Genomic DNA, 17,530 nt, shown 5'->3' on the forward strand with positions numbered 1-17,530 from the left:
ACTCTCTCTGAGCGTGTCCCTTTTGCTCACGTCTAATTGGGCGCTACTCTCGAGAGAATTCCTCACAGAGGGGAAGTTAGGCTAATATCCCTATTTCCAAAAATATCACGTCAGTTTGGTGGATGAATGAAACACTATGCCTCAATGGAGAGTTTCATTTCACTATTTTCAAAACTAACTAGTGTAATTAAATGCTAGTTGATCTATTGGCGCACGGGATCCCCCATGAAACAACGGCGGTCACAGTAGTCGTTTCACACTATTTCCAACATCTTGGAAACGAGTTAGCAAAGTGTCGTGGGAATGAAACTGGTTCATTCTCTTTTTTTATTAAATCAGTGCCACATCATCAAAAATGCTAATGTATCATGATAATTAATGTCATGAAATTCATCATGAAACCCCTATTATAATTAGCGTTACTGTTACCATATTGCTGCTCACCATCAGAGCGGTAGGTCATTGTTTACCATGTTGATCCTGTGCTGCTGAAGCGAGTACCAGCAAGGCAGCAATCACAATCGGACGTGCTGTGCTGAACTGGAGTGATGTTAGGAAGAGCTCGTCTCCGTCCTCGAAACAAGGCCTCTAGCCAGAGGATATTCGTCCCTTTCCCTGTGCAGCGAGAGGCACGACGGGGACGGAAATTACAAAACTCGTCAGGCCACCCGTTTTTCCGGCACGTCGGAAGCGTGCTGGGCCAAAAGCCCCACGCCCCCATGCATGGTGGCGCGCCCGTGGCCGTGGGGCCTATGCTCGCTTGTCCTTCTCGTCCATCGCCAATTATGGGTCGCGAGTCCATCCGCTGCAAGGAGCCGGAGACTGCCAGCAACGATCACTTCACTCTTTCGTACTGTACCCGTTGCTGCATGCTCACCGGAGATCTAACCAGGCCCACTTGCCACGTCCGGAACCTGCAAGTAGACAAGTAGTGCCGTCGGTTTTATTTAATCGCCGCAGAAGGTTCCCAGCTACAACGAGCCGGAGCTGAGCGTGCAGGAAGGACGGAGCTAGGTAGCTTCTAGAGCTCACTAGCTCCTCGCTTACTTTAGTGGCCTTGCTAATTACAATGGGGGGGCCAGGTGAATCGTATCGCCCGTGTGTTGCTTTCTCCGTTAACGAAAGGAATGTTCGCCGCAGCTACTTGGGGATGGAGTTACTGCATTAGAATAGTGCCCGCGCGCGCGGCTGCCGCCTGCCGGTAGTCGATCGGTCGCTGTCGAGCGCTACGGGTCGACCCGATCCGGCCGGTTGCGCCTTGCCTCTCGGGCAGGCCAGGTTATGAGGTTATTACGCCACGCCAGGCGGGTCAAGCACTCAGACGTGATCGGATCGTCGGTCAGCTTGTTAATCCCGGTCACTTAGATTGTTGTTAAATTAAGCAAGGTGGGAATCGTAGAGAAAGGACGAAGAATCGGGTTTGCTTTCCTCGTCAGGTTAGAATATTTCGAGTCGGATTTGGCGCCGGATATCTTCTTAGCTGGACACGGGCAAACGGGTGGGGGAAATGATTCGAAATTCGAATGATTTGGGTCGAAGAAGAAACGGCTCGAGTGGAGCGAGAACTGCACGAGATCCAGATTTCAGAGTTCATGTTCAACAAATTTCATTTCATCTGCAAAAAGATTCGCAACTCCACTGGCTTGGAAGACGGAATCGGCCTACTACACAGCAACCTACTTGGTTAATTAATTTCCTAATTTTTTTTCTTTTTTCACTCCTTTTCCTTTCCGGAGCCGCTGTAAAAACCGGGGCGGTCTCCTTTGCCGTTGCTTTCGACTTTCGCCGGCCGACATGCCGAGGCCGGCGAAGACGATGATGGCACGAGGCCAACCGTGCGCTACTGCAGCAGACTTGGGTGGTGGTTGAGCAGCTTTGGCGGCGGTCACCCGTCTGACCGACCGACCGGCCGGTGTGGGCCGCACATGACGACGCGGTTTGCCTCGCCACGGATCCGCGTGACCTGCCAGTCCGCCGGCCGCGCAGCGGCCGCGGCTCACTGGAAGCCGCCCAGGCCGCTGAGCAGCAGCTCGTGCGGCCGCAGCAGCGTCGGGGTGGGCACCATCAGCAGCGGCGTCGACGGCAGGGACGACGGGTAGGACATGTCGTGGTCGGCGGCGTCGGCCCACGGCGCGGCTGCGGCGGCGGCCCAGCTGGGGTCCCCCGCGGCGGCGGCCCCCGGCATGAGCGGCGCGCGGCAGAGCGGGCAGGTGCGCTGGTCGTGCGCCATCCAGCGGTCGAGGCAGCCGCGGTGGAAGGCGTGGCGGCAGTTGCTGAGCCGCCGCACCTCGTCGCCGGCGCCGATGCCGCTCAGGCACACCGCGCAGTCGCCGCCCCCGCACGCCGCGCCCGCCAGCTCCTCGAACCGCACCACGGGGAGCGCCTCCTCGACGAGCACCGCCGGTACGGGCCTGAACTCCGACCGCCGGTGCTGCAGCGTCGCGCTCGCGTCGCGCCCGGTTCGCTCTGCCAGCGCCGCGGAGGGCGGCGCGGGGTAATCGTTGCAGCCGAGGTCGATGAGGTCGCCGAGCCCCACGGCGTGGAAGGCCCAGAGGAGGAAGCGGTGGAGGTGCCCCAGGAGGAGGAGCACCTGCAGCAGCGCGCGCGGGAGCAGCATCTCCGAGTACCCCACGGGGAAGCCCATCGTCGCGTCGATCTTGGAGCCGCCGGTGGGCAGCGGAGCGGAGCTTAGTGGTGGCGGCGGGCGTGGAGGTGCTGGCGCGTTCGTGCTTGTGTGCGTGCGTGGGTGGAGGAGGACTGAGCCGGGGCAGCTCGTTTATAAAGCGGCGAGCGGAGCAGGGCTGCGGGGGCGTGCGGGGAGTAACGCGGAAACATCGGTGACGGCCGCGGGAAGAGAAGTGGTTGGTTGGTTTGCGTGTGCGGGCGCGTTGGTCTCCTCTCTCTTGGGATTGGCCGAGCGGTGGTCTGGTGGACTCGGACTCGTGCTGGCGCTCTGCTCGGCGACCCACTACAGCGGAGGGGGAGTTTTCTTTGGACCACCCGTCTCGACCTGCTATGTGATTTGTTATGTATCCTGTAGTCCTACACTAGTCGTCGGTGTGCTACTACTACTTGCCTGCTATGCAAAGATTATTCTTTTTTTAATAGAAATATAGTGCAAAGATTATTCCGGGGTGGCCCTGTAAGTAGGTACGCACTTGCCTCGACTGTCAGTGTCACCGCGTGATTTCGAGTTTGGATATTTGAAAATAATACCGGCAGAATCTTGTTCAAAATGTCACTTGTTTATGACCAGAGAGAGTAATTACTAGTTTTTCCGAAGGAACTGGTCGAAGTTTCCACGGTAACTCACGTTGTGCAACGCAATTGTTGGAGCTGCCATTTTTGTTGCGAAGCAGCGTTCTAGAATCCGCTCTCATCTCCAGATCGGGAGAGTTCAGGTTCAACTGTTCAAGGCGGCTGTGAGCTGGGGGCTGTCCTGTCGGGGTTTAAAAAGGGGTGGATGCTCGCAGGAAGGTTCTCCGTATTCTTTTGCTGCGCTTTGTTTGGGCGGGGACGGGAGGTTGGTCCCCGGTTTGTCTCGTCTCGTCTCTCGCAGTCGCAGCAGCAGGCTCCCAATCTCGTCGTCTGCTCCAACTTGGGCGGCTACTTCGTCTTGCCATTATTTGACCGGGAGGCGACTGGATCTAGAATTCCTTCCCTAGTTCCACACACACGACGGTTCTACGAGAAACAGAGCATTTGGTTTTGACTCGAATTCCTCTCGTCCAAGCACATCACAGTGAAGGCCGGCCGGTCCATTTTGAGCTTCGATTAGCTAGCTTGTCTGAATTGGAGTCATTCATGTAATCCTCCCGGACCTGTAATTTCTGTGAGTACTAGTAGTACTAACTAATATATGGACGATGAATTTCCTTGGTTGCCGGCGCCGATGACTACGGACTGCCGATACCCATGACCATGACTCCATGCGGTCCTTAACAAAGCGATGCCTAGATTAAACCCCACCAAGCCACTTTCGCAAAGAGACGTTGTTGGGTGCCGGCAGGAGACGACGATGGCATCTTCCCGGCGATCTGCTTGCAGCCCACCTCTTGGACCGGCTAACCAACCTTTGCTAATTTCTTTTGTCGGGCATTTGCAGAGTCCCAGCGTAAGTAGTAGTCCGTACTGCGTAGCAGGTGTGGTGTTTCATCCTCAAAGCCAGTCAAGATCCGTTCCACAAGTAACAGCTCGCACTGCTGATGAGTGATGACTCAACCATATCTGACATGCTTAACAAAACGGTAGTAAACTAGTAATATTTGAACCATGTGTTCGATTGTGCGAAGCCACCACGCAGAACTCCAATATAACAACTAGTAATATCTGACATGAGTGATGGAACGCTTCATTTCCAAAAGAAAGGGAAAAAAAAAAGAAGAGCTCAGCTGAATAGTAGCTAACAAACCTGCGGCAGTGCACGCAGACTTCACGCTAATGCAGATCCTAATCTGACCTGACGAAAAAACACCTTTATTTTGCCGTTCCCTAACGAACGAAAACCTTCTGTTTCTGGGGTGCGTGAGTAGTTTGCTGATCGCATCAACCAGCCCGAGCATCCTGAACAGATCGTCCGAGCAGGACAGGCAAGTAGGCAACGGATTAGTCTGGTGCCTCCGCGCGTACCGAAAGGGACGCCCACGATCAGCCACCCACCAGCAGCGGGCGCTAGTCCATCGACCGGTCGCGCGTGACTTTCCGGGTCTCCAGCTGTTGGCGAGAGACGCCACCGCACTGACGGCTGCCGGCATCACAGTACCCAGTTGCTCACTCGCGATGCGGCTGCAATGCAAAATTGCAAATTAAAGTGAGGATGGTACAATATAATGACGCGAGGGGGCCGGGATTATGTACGAGATTAATTTTGTTAATCTGTGATCGGTAGCGTGTTCTTTAGGTAACTCGCGCGCCAGGACAAAACGTACGAGATTTAACCTGACGGCAGACGATCCATGCTGTTAACATGATCCTTAATTTAAAAGTAATTAATGCAATGTTCATAAGCTCCTTAATTAGCTCGCATGCCACACACCTGTATATGTGAAACAGAATACTTTAGCTCCTTACCCTCAATATAGTTCATCTGGCATGCCAAAGTAGTGGTTCTTTAATCAGCTCATGTTTGTCAGTCAAACAAAAATAAGAACGGAAGCAGAAGCGGACGAACTATGAGGCGATTATAAGGCTGTATCGTCAATAATTAGTCTTCGAGCAGCGAGTGTATTGTTCATGCATGTCATGTGCGCACTATGTTAATCTTTTTTTTCATGATGAAGGCTTATTAATTCTGCTAGTAAACATGCAGTACCAACTAACAAAGTTGTTTATCATAAAAGACACGTATATATATGAGCTAAGGAGATGATTTGCACTTTAGATTTTATCCTTTTCATCACGAGGTCTCCACTTGACCGGCAAAAAGTTTAGCAGTCCTGTTAATGGCGATCCAACTGAGCCATGCCCTTTAGTTTTGCTCTCATCATCATTCTCAGACGATAAATCTAGCATATCCGAACCAAACGCCATGTGATCTTGTTCATTTATCTGATATATACGATACCGTAAAACCGCACGCTAGCGCGATCGCCACGAAAATGACACAAAGTGTAGCGAAAAGGAACGAAACGTAAAGCAAAACCATCGATATGATCTATCGATCAAGCTGGCTTTCCCCGCTCACGGATTGATCACTGATCGTCAGCTCATCATCACTGCCCTAGCAGTAGCTCGTGGTCCTTGCAGCTGCTTGGCGTTTCAGTAACATTTCGCTGTCAGTTTGGCAAGCAATCTGATGGCCTCACGTAACAACCAACCGCGTGGTTTAATACGTTATCAGATCCCGTCGCCTTTCGCCGTGGCGAAACATATCCATCCTTTTTTTTTTCCTACCCGCAGGGCTCGCACGCACGGCGCGTGCCAATCATCATCAGCTGCTTGACGCTCTCTGACGAAGCCAATCATCACGTGTCACTGTGCAGCGGCCAACAACTAAGCATCTGCTGCAGGTTGTAGCCCGGGTGAATTCGGCGGGAGCGGCTGCCTGGAGCTGGCCGGACCGGCCGCCGGGGCAGCAGCTTTGCTTTGCGGCGCCCTTTACGGCGCTTTCGGCTGCTGCTCTGCAGAGATGCGGCAGCGGAGGAGAGGATTTGGCTCGGTTTGGAACTGGGCGAATGGCCTTTCGCCTGCACTTGTTTGCTGTGACGCGACGCGACCCCGTGGAAGTGGCCGGATCTGGGGAAAAGGCAGGCGCAGCTCACTAACCATACCACCGGTCGCTCATTCACGTACGTACGTCCTACCCTACCCGATCTGTGGAATCTGTTGGTAGGTTTCTCGATCTATCGAGTCGATGATGTGGCCCTGTCCTAGATGACGATCGGTCACGCGCGCGCGCGGTGCACCGAACCTGAGCGCGCATGCTTTGCGGCATATTTCCAACGAGGGTTCAACCGTGTGTTCCTGGATGATTGGTTGCAACGTACGGCTGTGACCTGTGGGGGGTGTGCCTCGGGGCGGTCTCGCAGTTCGCGTGCATGCACCAGCGCCAACTCTTCCCACCGTTACAATAATGAGAGCTCGGAGTCAAGCTATATAGCTAGTAGCATAACTAGTCAGGTGAAGTGACTCAGAACCTTAAATTTTGGCCCTTTGTCACTGCCACATAGGAACCGAGGAGAGGAGGAGGTAGGCACGGGGAGAGACAGAGAGGCCCGGGGGGGGGGGGGGGGGGGGGGGGGGGGTGGAGCAAATAATTACTGCTTTGTGGGTTCCTCAAAACCCTCTGTGCTGAAAGTTTGATTGTTAGAAAAGTTGCCTCTTGAAAATTCGTGTTTGGATGGACTGAAATTGGAGGATTAAAAATTAGTCCGATGTAAGATAATTAGCCACTATCTATACAATTAATCTATGTTCAGTCATGATTAGGGCATGCCAAATTCAAGGATTAAAAAATAGTCATGGGATCCAAACAGGATCTAAATAGCGTGGAATGACTTAAAATAACCAACTTAAATTTTTGGGAGTGGTCTTACAATAGGCTATATGGAAAGTGTGTAAAAAAAATTTGTCCTACATAACGTGAGATTTCCTTCTCCACATTTGTAGCCCCACGTGAATAATGTTATCCATTTTTCCTCTCCCTCCATGTGGAAAAAAAGAACTGAAATCGATCTTTTATAGCTAGTTTAGATGGCGTTGCTGGAGGTGGCTAAGCTAATTTCAAACACACTTGAAAAAAAGGAGAAAAATAAAGAATTAAAAATAGACACTTAGGCATACATAGCGCAAACCCGTGCACGCTGACCTTTTCCATGTAACCTCAAAGCAGGCGCTTTTTTAAACAACCGTCACCTATTCGCTTTTCAGACGAAGAAATCTTTACTAATTACTAGGATCCCGTTAATAAGTAAAGCTACCCTCCTCCTCATCGAATCGACAGGGCAACCAAGTGCTAGTACTCCCAGGTGGATCGTGCGTGCGGGGGGCATCATCAACGACGACCGGTGGATATGCCCATCGTTCACAGATGAGGCACGAGGTGCACGAGTCCACGGCGTGTGGCTGTTGACTTGTTGTCATACGCGGCGACAGGATCTGACCGACGATCTGTTTTTCCCAAGTTCCAAGAATAATATTGAGACGTTGCCGTATCATCATCCGCAAGGCAAGATCGACGGGAGCTGGGCCGTCCCTCTCACCAGGGTGCGCTCGCAAGCAGGACTTGTGTGGACTGGATGGAACACCAGCGACGAACGGCGCAGACTCATGGAGCGCAGGCCGCAGATCGACGCGTCATGGATTTATTAACGGACACCGGATACACGTTTTGAGCTAGAGTGCTCTGAGAAATACATTTACGGCCTTTTTCTTTTTTAACAGGAACTCAGCGCTCAGCGCTCAGCGCTGGATGCGTCGTGGCCTAGTTTCTTTGACTGCTGCTGCCTGCTGGCAAAGCAGTGTTCCTTCCGTAAACACACCGCGTGGATGCCTGTACAGCACTGATCTGATCATTTGACCGTGCAGCCGTGATCAAATTCGAACGTCCAGGAGGCTTACGCTTCGGCGCTTCGCTCTTTTTCTGTAGAGGAAGCTTACGCTTCGCTCTTCGGCCTTCTTCACGCTGCTGCAAGTCTGGGCTCCCCAGGCCTGATTCAGCCCAGCTCAACAGACCCAGTAAGCCCACTTTGAGCTTCCTTCACGCTGCTTGCAAGTCCGACATTATTGGCAGGGTCCAGCCCAATATCGTGGGTCACGGATGCCCAATCCTGCCTCTGCCTCTGCCTCTGCCCTCTGGCTGAAGCCAACTACTTTGGGCCCATCATGAACTTCGAAATTAACCTAGCCCAGCTCCTCTCAGTGATTTAGGAGGGTCGAGCTCGCTTCAAATGATGTATCAAAATCTCACAGAATTGAATTTACCCTACTGGTCAGTAACATGGCTTTTGCAGCAATTGGAATCTCGGTTTTTGTTCCAGTGATGAATTGACGAAGGAACTGATCAAATTTGAATGGAGAATCAAGCCAAATCTAGAATAGCTTTTCCAGTACCTACCGTTCCAGAGACGCAGATTTCAAAACAGATGGCGTCAAACGAAGCCGATGATTGCGGTGTCTCCTGCGGAACTTCTCGATGTCGCGAACTTGACCCTTAGAATTTGTCACGGTGCCAGCTCCTCCTTTCACGTTAGCGTGACGCTGACACGGTCACACTCGCATCGCCCTCAACACCAGCACCAACCCAGCGCCGGATCTCTGGGTTTCGAGTTTTGACCGCGGAGCCACACGTGATACGCGTCAACATTTTACCAGAACCACCTGCCTGCCAACTGAAGCGGTAACACACGAGAGTTTCTTGTTCCTGGTTCTCACCAACGGACCAAGGAGACCGCACTTCTCCAGGTCCAGGATCCACGAGTCGACCTGGTAGGTGACAAGAGAGAGACATGGAAAATTTCCCGGGGCCGAGCCAATCTGTCGCTAGTCCAAGCGCGATTTTGAAAAGGAACTAGGCACCACGAGGATTAGTCGTCCACGATTGCGACCGCAGTGGGAGGAATTCCTCGCGCCCCGCCTACAGAAATGAAAAATATCCGCGCGGTCAAGGGCTCCAGCCGGGGAAAGGGTCCCGACGAACGCAAGCCGCCGCCCACGCTTGACGATTCCGCCGCTCGCGACAACAGCCGAGCACACACCCAGGTGACTAGTGCGGCGGCAGCGTCTCCCTCGCCGGCTCGCCGCTCGCGGATATATCAGTCTCCCCCAGCAAAACCAGCGCCAGCTTGCAACTTGCTTTAGCCACCACCACCAACCCGGCCCCGGTTCGCGCGTGCCGCGCCTATCAGCAGCGCGCTAGCCATGGCGAGGCCGCCGCGGCTGCTGCCTGCGCTGCTCCTCTTGCTGTGCCTGTGCGCGCTCCCCGCCCCCGCGCGGTCCCAGAACGCGACCGCGCCCGCGCCGGCGTCCGTCGAGGGGTTCAACTGCTCTGCGAGCCGGGCGTACCCGTGCCCGGCGTACGCGCTCTACCGCGCCGGCTTCGCGGGCGTGCCGCTCGACTTCGCGGCCATCGGCGACCTCTTCAGCGTCAGCCGCTTCATGGTCGCGCACGCCAACAACCTCTCCACCTCGATCGCGCCGGCGAGCGGCCAGCCGCTGCTCGTGCCGCTCCAGTGCGGCTGCCCCTCCCGGTCGCGCAACGCCTACGCGCCGACGCAGTACCAGATCATCCATGGGGACACTTACTGGATCATCTCCACCACCAAGCTGCAGAACCTCACGCAGTACCAGGCGGTGGAGCGCGTGAACCCGACGCTGGTGCCCACCAACCTCCCCGACGGCGTCATGGTCACGTTCCCCGTCTTCTGCCAGTGCCCGGCCGCCGCCGACAACGCCACCGCGCTCGTCACCTACGTCATGCAGCCGGGCGACACCTACGCGTCCGTCGCCGCCGCCTTCGCCGTCGACGCGCAGTCCCTCGTCTCACTCAACGGGCCCGAGTCGAGGGCGGGGCAGTTCGCGGAGATACTAGTGCCGCTCCGCCGGCAGGTGTCTGAAATTTTGCCCCCAATCGTGCGCGTAAACAACGCCTCGGCGACGCCAGCTTCCCCCAACATGACAGTCGTGAGCAAGGACCGGGACGGGGTGGTCACCGGGCTGGCCGTCGGGCTGGGCGTCGTCGGCGCGCTCTGGCTGCTGCAGATGCTGCTGCTGGCCTGCTTGTGTAGACGGCTCAAGGCGAAGGGACGACGAGGGGACGCGGTGGTGAGCGGCGACGGCGTCGAGGGCGGCAGGTTCGCCAAGAGCTCGTCCGGCGGGGGCGGCGGCGCCGGCGCCGGAGAGAGGTTCCTGGTCAGCGACATATCGGAGTGGCTGGACAAGTACAGGGTGTTCAAGGTCGAGGAGCTGGAGCGCGGCACGGGGGGATTCGACGACGCGCACCTCATCAACGGCAGCGTGTACAAGGCCAACATCGATGGCGAGGTGTTCGCCGTGAAGAGGATGAAGTGGGACGCCTGCGAGGAGCTCAAGATCCTGCAGAAGGTGCGGCCTCTTTCTTCCCCCAATTGAATTGCTCGCTCCAGTGCTGTCGAATTAAATTGCTTCTCACTAACAGAATAACCCAAAGTCGCGAAGGCTTGCTGATCTTGATCACTAATTTGGCTATTGGAAATTTCGTTTCTGACTGTGACAGTAAGGTTAATGAACGGTATGGAGTGTATATCTGTTTGTATTAAACAAAAGCACGCACTTCTATAATTCTACCCGTTCCAAATGAAATGATCGCAGTGATTAATTAAGCGGACTAGCAACAGCCAAAGGAACTAGTGGAGGTAGTGATGTAGCAGTATTTTATACTCACTTATGTTTGTGCCCGAGTTCCCTTTTTGCAAGGCCCTGGGGTCATTGGTTTGGAATCTTGCTACTGACATTGACATCAACTAGTGCGGGGCATCTCTATTGGTTGGTTCATCTCTCTTTCGCTTGATTGAAGCCATAAGCCAAATTGTTGATGCTAGTTTTATTTTACGGAGCAAGATGCTAGTGGGTCTATGAACTTCATTTTTAGATCTGTCGCTGTGTGAGACTGCCATCAGATGCCTTGAGACCGTTCAGCAGGGCAGCACTTGGCAGTTGCACCAGCCACCAAGGATGGCACGAGCCTTAGAAAGTAACAAGGATATCCAGCCATGGATCACGCAACCACTTGAGAGAGTACTTGTTTTAATCCCCTCCGCTTCTTATTGAGTGACCCAATTCTTGTGGTTATGAACTTGCCCTGGATCCTAATGAACCTGCGAAACATAGACGTATCGTGTAGGGTATGCCGCGTGAATCGGGATGATGCCGACTGCCAAGAGCGCGCATCTCGATCACCTCGGTGTTGCGAGGACGACGTAGCCAAGGCTACAGATTGCCCATCACCTCATAAAGTCACCAGGCTGGCAGCCACCCGCTAGGCCACTAGTATGACACTGGAATCTTGTGCATGCTAAGGACATGGTACTAGTCAAGTGCATTTCCGCTCGCCTTTGCTTGTTTCCGGCCCGATCACATGTGCAACTAACCGTGAACCGTGTGTTCGTTTTCTACCCTCTAAATTTTAAGCCCATTACATCAAAAAGAATCTTGTCATTTAGAAGTATTAAATAAAGTCTAATTATAAAATTTTTTGCACAGATGGATGCTAATTCACGAGACAAATTTAATAAGCCTAATTAATCCATAATTTACCACAGTGATGCTACAGTAATCATCCGCTAATTATGGACTAATATAACTCATTAGATTCGTCTCGCAAATTAGCCCTGTGGTTCTGCAATTAGTTTTGTAATTAGACTTTATTTAATACTTCTAAATGATAAAATTCTCTTTGATGTGACCTCTCTAAACTTTAGATCCCACGAAACGAACGCACCGTAAATGTTGCCACGTACCTACACGGCAACATCGTCACTGCACGAGTCTTCGCACCATGATGTATGAGGTTGAACTGCTCGCCATTTTTCTTCAAAGCCTGCTGTCCTGAGTCCGGACAGCTGACACGTAGGGAGGGCATTGACTAGGTCGTTGAATTTCTTCGCATCACCATCCCCAGTCAACCTACAACGGCTTGTGGCGAAAGGACGTTTGCGAAAGCATTGTGCGTTAGCTGCAGACAAGGCATGGTTTTGATTTTTGCAGCATTTGTAAATTGTGTACTTGGTGCGGCAGGTGAACCACAGCAACCTGGTGAAGCTGGAGGGGTTCTGCATCAACTCGGCGACGGGCGACTGCTTCCTGGTGTACGAGTACGTGGAGAACGGCTCGCTGGACCTGTGGCTGCTGGACCGCGACCGCGCGCGGCGCCTGGACTGGCGCGCGCGCCTCCACATCGCGCTGGACCTCGCCCACGGCCTGCAGTACATCCACGAGCACACCTGGCCCCGGGTGGTGCACAAGGACATCAAGAGCAGCAACGTCCTCCTGGACGCCCGCATGCGCGCCAAGATCGCCAACTTCGGCCTCGCCAAGACGGGCCACAACGCCGTCACTACCCACATCGTCGGCACGCAGGGGTACATCGCGCCCGAGTACCTCGCCGACGGCCTCGTCACCACCAAGATGGACGTGTTCGCCTACGGCGTGGTCCTGCTCGAGCTGGTGTCCGGGCGCGAGGCCGCGGACGAGACCGGCGAGCCGCTCTGGGCGGACGCCGAGGACAGGGTGTTCCGGGGCCGGGACGAGAGGCTGGAGGCCCGCGTGGCGGCGTGGATGGACCCGGCGCTCGCGGGGCAGACGTGCCCACCGGGGAGCGTGGCGAGCGTGGTCAGCGTCGCGAGGGCGTGCCTGCACAAGGACCCCTCCAAGCGCCCCAGCATGGTGGACGTCGCCTACACGCTGTCCAAGGCGGACGAGCACTTCGCCGACTACTCCGGCGAGAGCGTGTCCGTTGACGGCAGCGGCGAAATCGCCGCCCGGTGAACAAACCATCCTTGGTTTGGTAAGTGCAGAACTCTGTAGTAGTACTAGTTCTTAGCCAGTTCGCGTTGTAAATGTTAAGGTCTAGCGAGCGGATGATAAGTGAGCGCGTCGAGTAATAACGCCTTCATTAATGACGGCTGCGAGGTCCGTGAGATCGATCGGCTTGGGGTGTAAAATCTTGTTAAAGCTGTGCTATTACGCAGATGAGGATCAATCCGTGAGTGGCAAATGAAGTTTCAACTAGCAATTTGTGGCTTGGTGGATGGTCACAGATGATGTTTCTGAAGCGAATATTTTTTTGTTCGTGGGCTGTCTAGCCCATTTTTTTTTAGGGTCTGTCTAGCCCAGTTCGTTCAAAGAAGCTAACCCCACCCAGATCGCACAGCCCAATGAGTCCAGCAATGCGCTCGGCCCGTTAAGAAAGAGCCACGGCCGATGGACGGACATCATCCGGTAATGTTTTTGGTTATCTTTTTTTGGTATGTCACTAATTTGTTTATGTATGATTTTTATATTTCCTGGCATTCAACATCTTAAACGGCTTGATTATTTTGTGGCAAATAAAAGAGAGTTATTTATATATTACTCAGAACAAAATTTACATTCTAGAGCGATAATTTGCTCAACGCAAACTGAAAAATACCGTAAATTCGCATGCTTAGTTGGCTCCACCCGCTGTGCAAACTCGTGAGCGGCATAATTTGGATCTCTTCGTACGTTTGAACGGCTACCAGGCAGGCAAAGGCTAACGCCAGGCGGAGGCGACAGTGACCACGCGCCCCATCCACCCGACCCCGAGCCGGCCGCTCTCCAGCTTCACGTCGAACCCCGGGCTGGCGTGGCCGAGCCGCGCCTTGACGCGGTCGGCGACGCCCTGCCCGATCGCTAGCGGTCGCAGCCCCGCCATACCGAACCGGGCGCGCCACTTGCCGAACACCTCGCACCGCTCCAGCCGGTCAGGCCCCTCCCGCGCCACGGCGTTGGCCGCCTTGCCGGCCAGAGCCGCCTCCGCGCGGGCCCTCTGCGCGCTGTTGCAGGCCAGGGTCGCGTCGAGGGACTCCAGCACCGCGCCGTAGTGCGCGCACGCGTCGGCGAACCGCGCCGCTAGCGGCGCCGTGTTCGTGTTCAGCTCCTGCTCCGCCAGCGCCACCACGCGCGGGCCCAGCGCGCGCACGCGCCGGAGGAGCTCGTCGCGCGGGTTCGCCGGGGACACGCTCTCGTCGGGGACGCGCGCGAGCGCGAACGCGAGGTTCACGGCCACCGCCTCCCCGGGCTCGCACCCGAGCCTCGACGCGTCGACCTCGCCTGGACGGCAGCTAACCGCGTTGAACCGGAACTCCAGCCCGGCTTGCTGGGCGTGCCTCGTGAGCCGCTGGCCGGTGGCCGCGAGCGCCTGTGCCAGAGCCGGCGTGAACGGCGACGTTGGGTCCGCGACGGCCGTGACCTTGAGACAGGTGCCCGCCACGCGGTGGCTGGCGAGGGCGTGGATGAGGGCGATGTGCTGCGCGAGGCTGACGTCGAAGTCGATCAGGTGGATGACGCGCTGGCCGGCCACGGCATCGAGGATGGCGAGGTTGGCGCCGTGGAGGGCGAGGCCGAAGCAGGGGGAGACGTCGTGCAGGAGCTGGCACGCCGCGCGCTGCTCAGCGCCGCAAAGGTCCGCGAGCTGTTGAGACGAGGGTGGGTCGATGCGGGAGGACAGGGCGGCAGCCATCATGGCCACCAGCCTCTGCTCCGCGTCGCCGCGTGGGTTTGCGGCAACCTTCAGGACCGCGAGGTGAGCAGCGGCCGCGGCGCGGTCGCCGTCGGCGATGGCAGCGGCGGCCTCGGACAGCAGCTGCCGCGACGAGGCCGCCGAGGTCGGCGGCGAGCTGGACGCTGTGGACGAAGCCGTGGACGAAGAGGCAGAGTTCGCCGGCGACCTTGATACGGGCAGGGAGTTGTAGTTGCTCGTCGCGCTCGCCATGGGAAGAGACGGCAGCGGTGCTGCGGTGATGGAATTGAGCTCCTTCATCGTGCTTCCCCACGCGGAGCTGGTGACCGTGGAGCCGCACGCGCTCCCCTCCGCCTCCGTCTCGCCGGCGTCGTCGTCGCCCAGCAGCTGCTTCTCCAGCTCCTGCAGCAACACCATCTCCCTCGCCGTCGCGGGCCTCGCAGCCGGTCCCCCAGACACCGCCTGAGCAGCCTGCAGGGGCGCGGGCGGCGCGGGCACCACCTGCCGCTGCAACAGTTGCTGCATCGGCGGCGGCGGCGTAACCATGCGTGACGCGGTGGTGAGCGACGAGAGCGTCGACGACGGCTGCGGCGAGAGCCCGGCAAAGCCCCCCGACGGCGGCCCGGAGAAACCCGAGCCCCGCGAGGCGGCCCTCGCCAGCACGGCCCCGACGTCGATCGGCGGGTGCGCGGCCTGCGCCGCGACGCGCTGCCTCACCGCGCGCAGGTACAGCGCCTGCTGCCACCGCTCCACCTCGGCCAGGCTCCTCTTCAGCACCCCGCCGCTCGCCACGGCCGCCGCGTCCTGCCGCGGCTGCCGCCTCGCCGGCGGCCCCTGCGCGGCCGACCCGACGCCGCAGCCGTAGGCGTACCCCCGGCGAGGGTCGCACCTCGCGGGGTCCATGCCGCCGAGGACGCCCAGAGCACGCAAGAGCAGCAGAGACGCCGCACGGGAGCAGGCAGGCCCGGTGCGAGAGCGAATGACAGGTAGAGGGATGGGACGAGTCCACCACCTTGCAGGAGGAGGTGGAGAAAAAACAAGGAATCCCGTGGCGAGAAACCGGCCGTGCCCATTCAATTCCTTGCTCCGCTAATAAAGCGCCCGCCTTCCGCAGCCCGCCCGCCCGCCCCCGCCCTGACGGTGCGAGCCAGCGCGTAGTTTTTGCTTTGCTTTGCTTGGGATCCGACGCCAACGTCCGGTGCGGCAGCAGTGACGCTGACGGCGTGGCCGTGGCCGCGTGGGGCTGCGCCTGCGGTTGGGGGAATTGACCGATCGGTGGGTGCGGGGCTTTACATTTACCTGGCTGTCTGGGACGAGGAGGATGGATGGGAATGGGAATCCTCGTCGCGTCGAGGGGCCCGTGTCTGGAGCACAAATGTTTTTGGCTGCGAGAAGACGCGAGGGCTGCAGCTGTCGTACGCACGGAGCACGGTATGACCGGACGGTGTCGTGCGGTGATGGCGAGACCGCCGGGTGCAGCTTACGTGTCACGACGAGGTGCGGAGCGGGCAGGTGGTGAAGTGGGCTCGTGGAGGTGACGGCGACGGCCGACGGGGGCCGTGGTGGTGTGAAGGGATGGGAAAGCGGGGAGCGCGAGGGAGACGTCGCGTCGAGCCAGGCATGCTCCTCGCCAGGACGCCACCGTCTCCACGGGGCGCCCGCGCCAACGCCCGCCGGTGCTCCAGACGCGACGCCACCGGCTAAGATTGGTTGGTTACCGCTGTAATCACCTTGCTGCCTTCTTTTAAACGGATCACTTCCACTGCTAGCACGCTCATTGGCGCGGACGAGAAAACCTCGAAAGCCATGTGACGACCACGTGCAAGTGGGCAATGGCGCGCTACTGTACGTGATTAAGGGAGGTGGTAAAAGGATAAATTAGTCAATGCAAAATATAGTATTTTTGGCCGGGGAGGTAGTCTCTCAAGAGTTGCTTGTGCGTGGGATGCAACGAAGTTAGCTAGAAAGAGAACTTTCCACCCAACCACGCCTTTGAGTGTGGATGGATTTATACGACTGCCTCGCTAATTCCTCCCAAGAGTCTCGATTCCTACTGTATCCAGCTAGTTTCAGTATGAAATCACAATCTATCTCCACCTTCTTTCCTGTTGGTTCGTACGATACCACTGCGACTGGGTCCACTACTACTGTCTTGAAATTCCACAAGGCATACATATTTGTTCACTGCTGTGGATTTACAAAATAGCATCATGGCTTTAGGCATTCAGCTAAGATTTAAGCTAGATATCTTGGAGGAGGAGGAGGAGGAGACAGTATACTCGACAAATTGTATTTTCTACCGTCAGGTCATATTCAGAGAGCTCTAAGATATCAATTGATACGTCGTGAATGTCATTGTCCACGTGTTCTTTACGGCGGCGGCTAGTACACGGGCCATTGGATGCTAAGGTTCTCATCCCGGGCCCATGCTTTGGCACGCCACTAGCCCACTAGTGTTTAATATGCGCTAGATTTTTCTATAAAAAAATGGCATGATTCTTGGGTGTTATAACCGACTACTAGGCCACTGCTGCAGACCTCACAGCCAAAGCTACCCATGGAAAACAAAGCAGTTCCGCGAGGCCACAAGGGGCGGCATGTCGTTGCCCCTTTTTCTTCTCAACAGTTGGCCCAACCTTTTTTAGACTTCAGGATGGAAAGCACTACGTTTTGTTTTTTAGGGACAAAACCGCACGATTCGCATAAAAAAGATCCATACGTCCCGAGGCCAAACGACATCATACGAGCTTACGAAACGCCCAATGACACGTGGGCCCAGATGGTGCAGGACCATCGATCGACAGCGGAGTGTATTATACAGGTGAGCGGTCAACGCCTCCTTTTTAGGGGCACCGG

General features: G+C 56.1%; 3 protein-coding genes across 3 annotated transcripts; 1 reads left to right on the top strand and 2 right to left on the bottom strand.

The window, feature by feature from the left end:
- Positions 1–1,581: 1,581 nt before the first annotated feature.
- LOC112892742 (E3 ubiquitin-protein ligase RHA1B-like) lies at positions 1,582–3,014 on the bottom strand. Its single transcript, XM_025959868.1, has one exon. The coding sequence runs from the start codon at positions 2,642–2,644 to the stop codon at positions 1,997–1,999; it is 648 nt and encodes a 215-aa protein (XP_025815653.1). The 5' UTR covers positions 2,645–3,014; the 3' UTR covers positions 1,582–1,996.
- Positions 3,015–9,145: 6,131 nt separating this feature from the next.
- On the top strand, positions 9,146–13,216 carry LOC112889963 (serine/threonine receptor-like kinase NFP). The gene is made up of 2 exons (XM_025956777.1): positions 9,146–10,539; positions 12,211–13,216. The coding sequence occupies exons 1-2, from the start codon at positions 9,358–9,360 to the stop codon at positions 12,958–12,960; spliced, it is 1,932 nt and encodes a 643-aa protein (XP_025812562.1). The 5' UTR covers positions 9,146–9,357; the 3' UTR covers positions 12,961–13,216.
- A 290-nt stretch (positions 13,217–13,506) lies between these two features.
- On the bottom strand, positions 13,507–16,620 carry LOC112889971 (scarecrow-like protein 8). Its single transcript, XM_025956789.1, has one exon. The coding sequence runs from the start codon at positions 15,575–15,577 to the stop codon at positions 13,706–13,708; it is 1,872 nt and encodes a 623-aa protein (XP_025812574.1). The 5' UTR covers positions 15,578–16,620; the 3' UTR covers positions 13,507–13,705.
- Positions 16,621–17,530: the final 910 nt, after the last annotated feature.

This window comes from Panicum hallii, chromosome 1 (genome assembly GCF_002211085.1).
Source record: "Panicum hallii strain FIL2 chromosome 1, PHallii_v3.1, whole genome shotgun sequence".
Taxonomy (NCBI): Eukaryota; Viridiplantae; Streptophyta; class Magnoliopsida; order Poales; family Poaceae; genus Panicum; species Panicum hallii.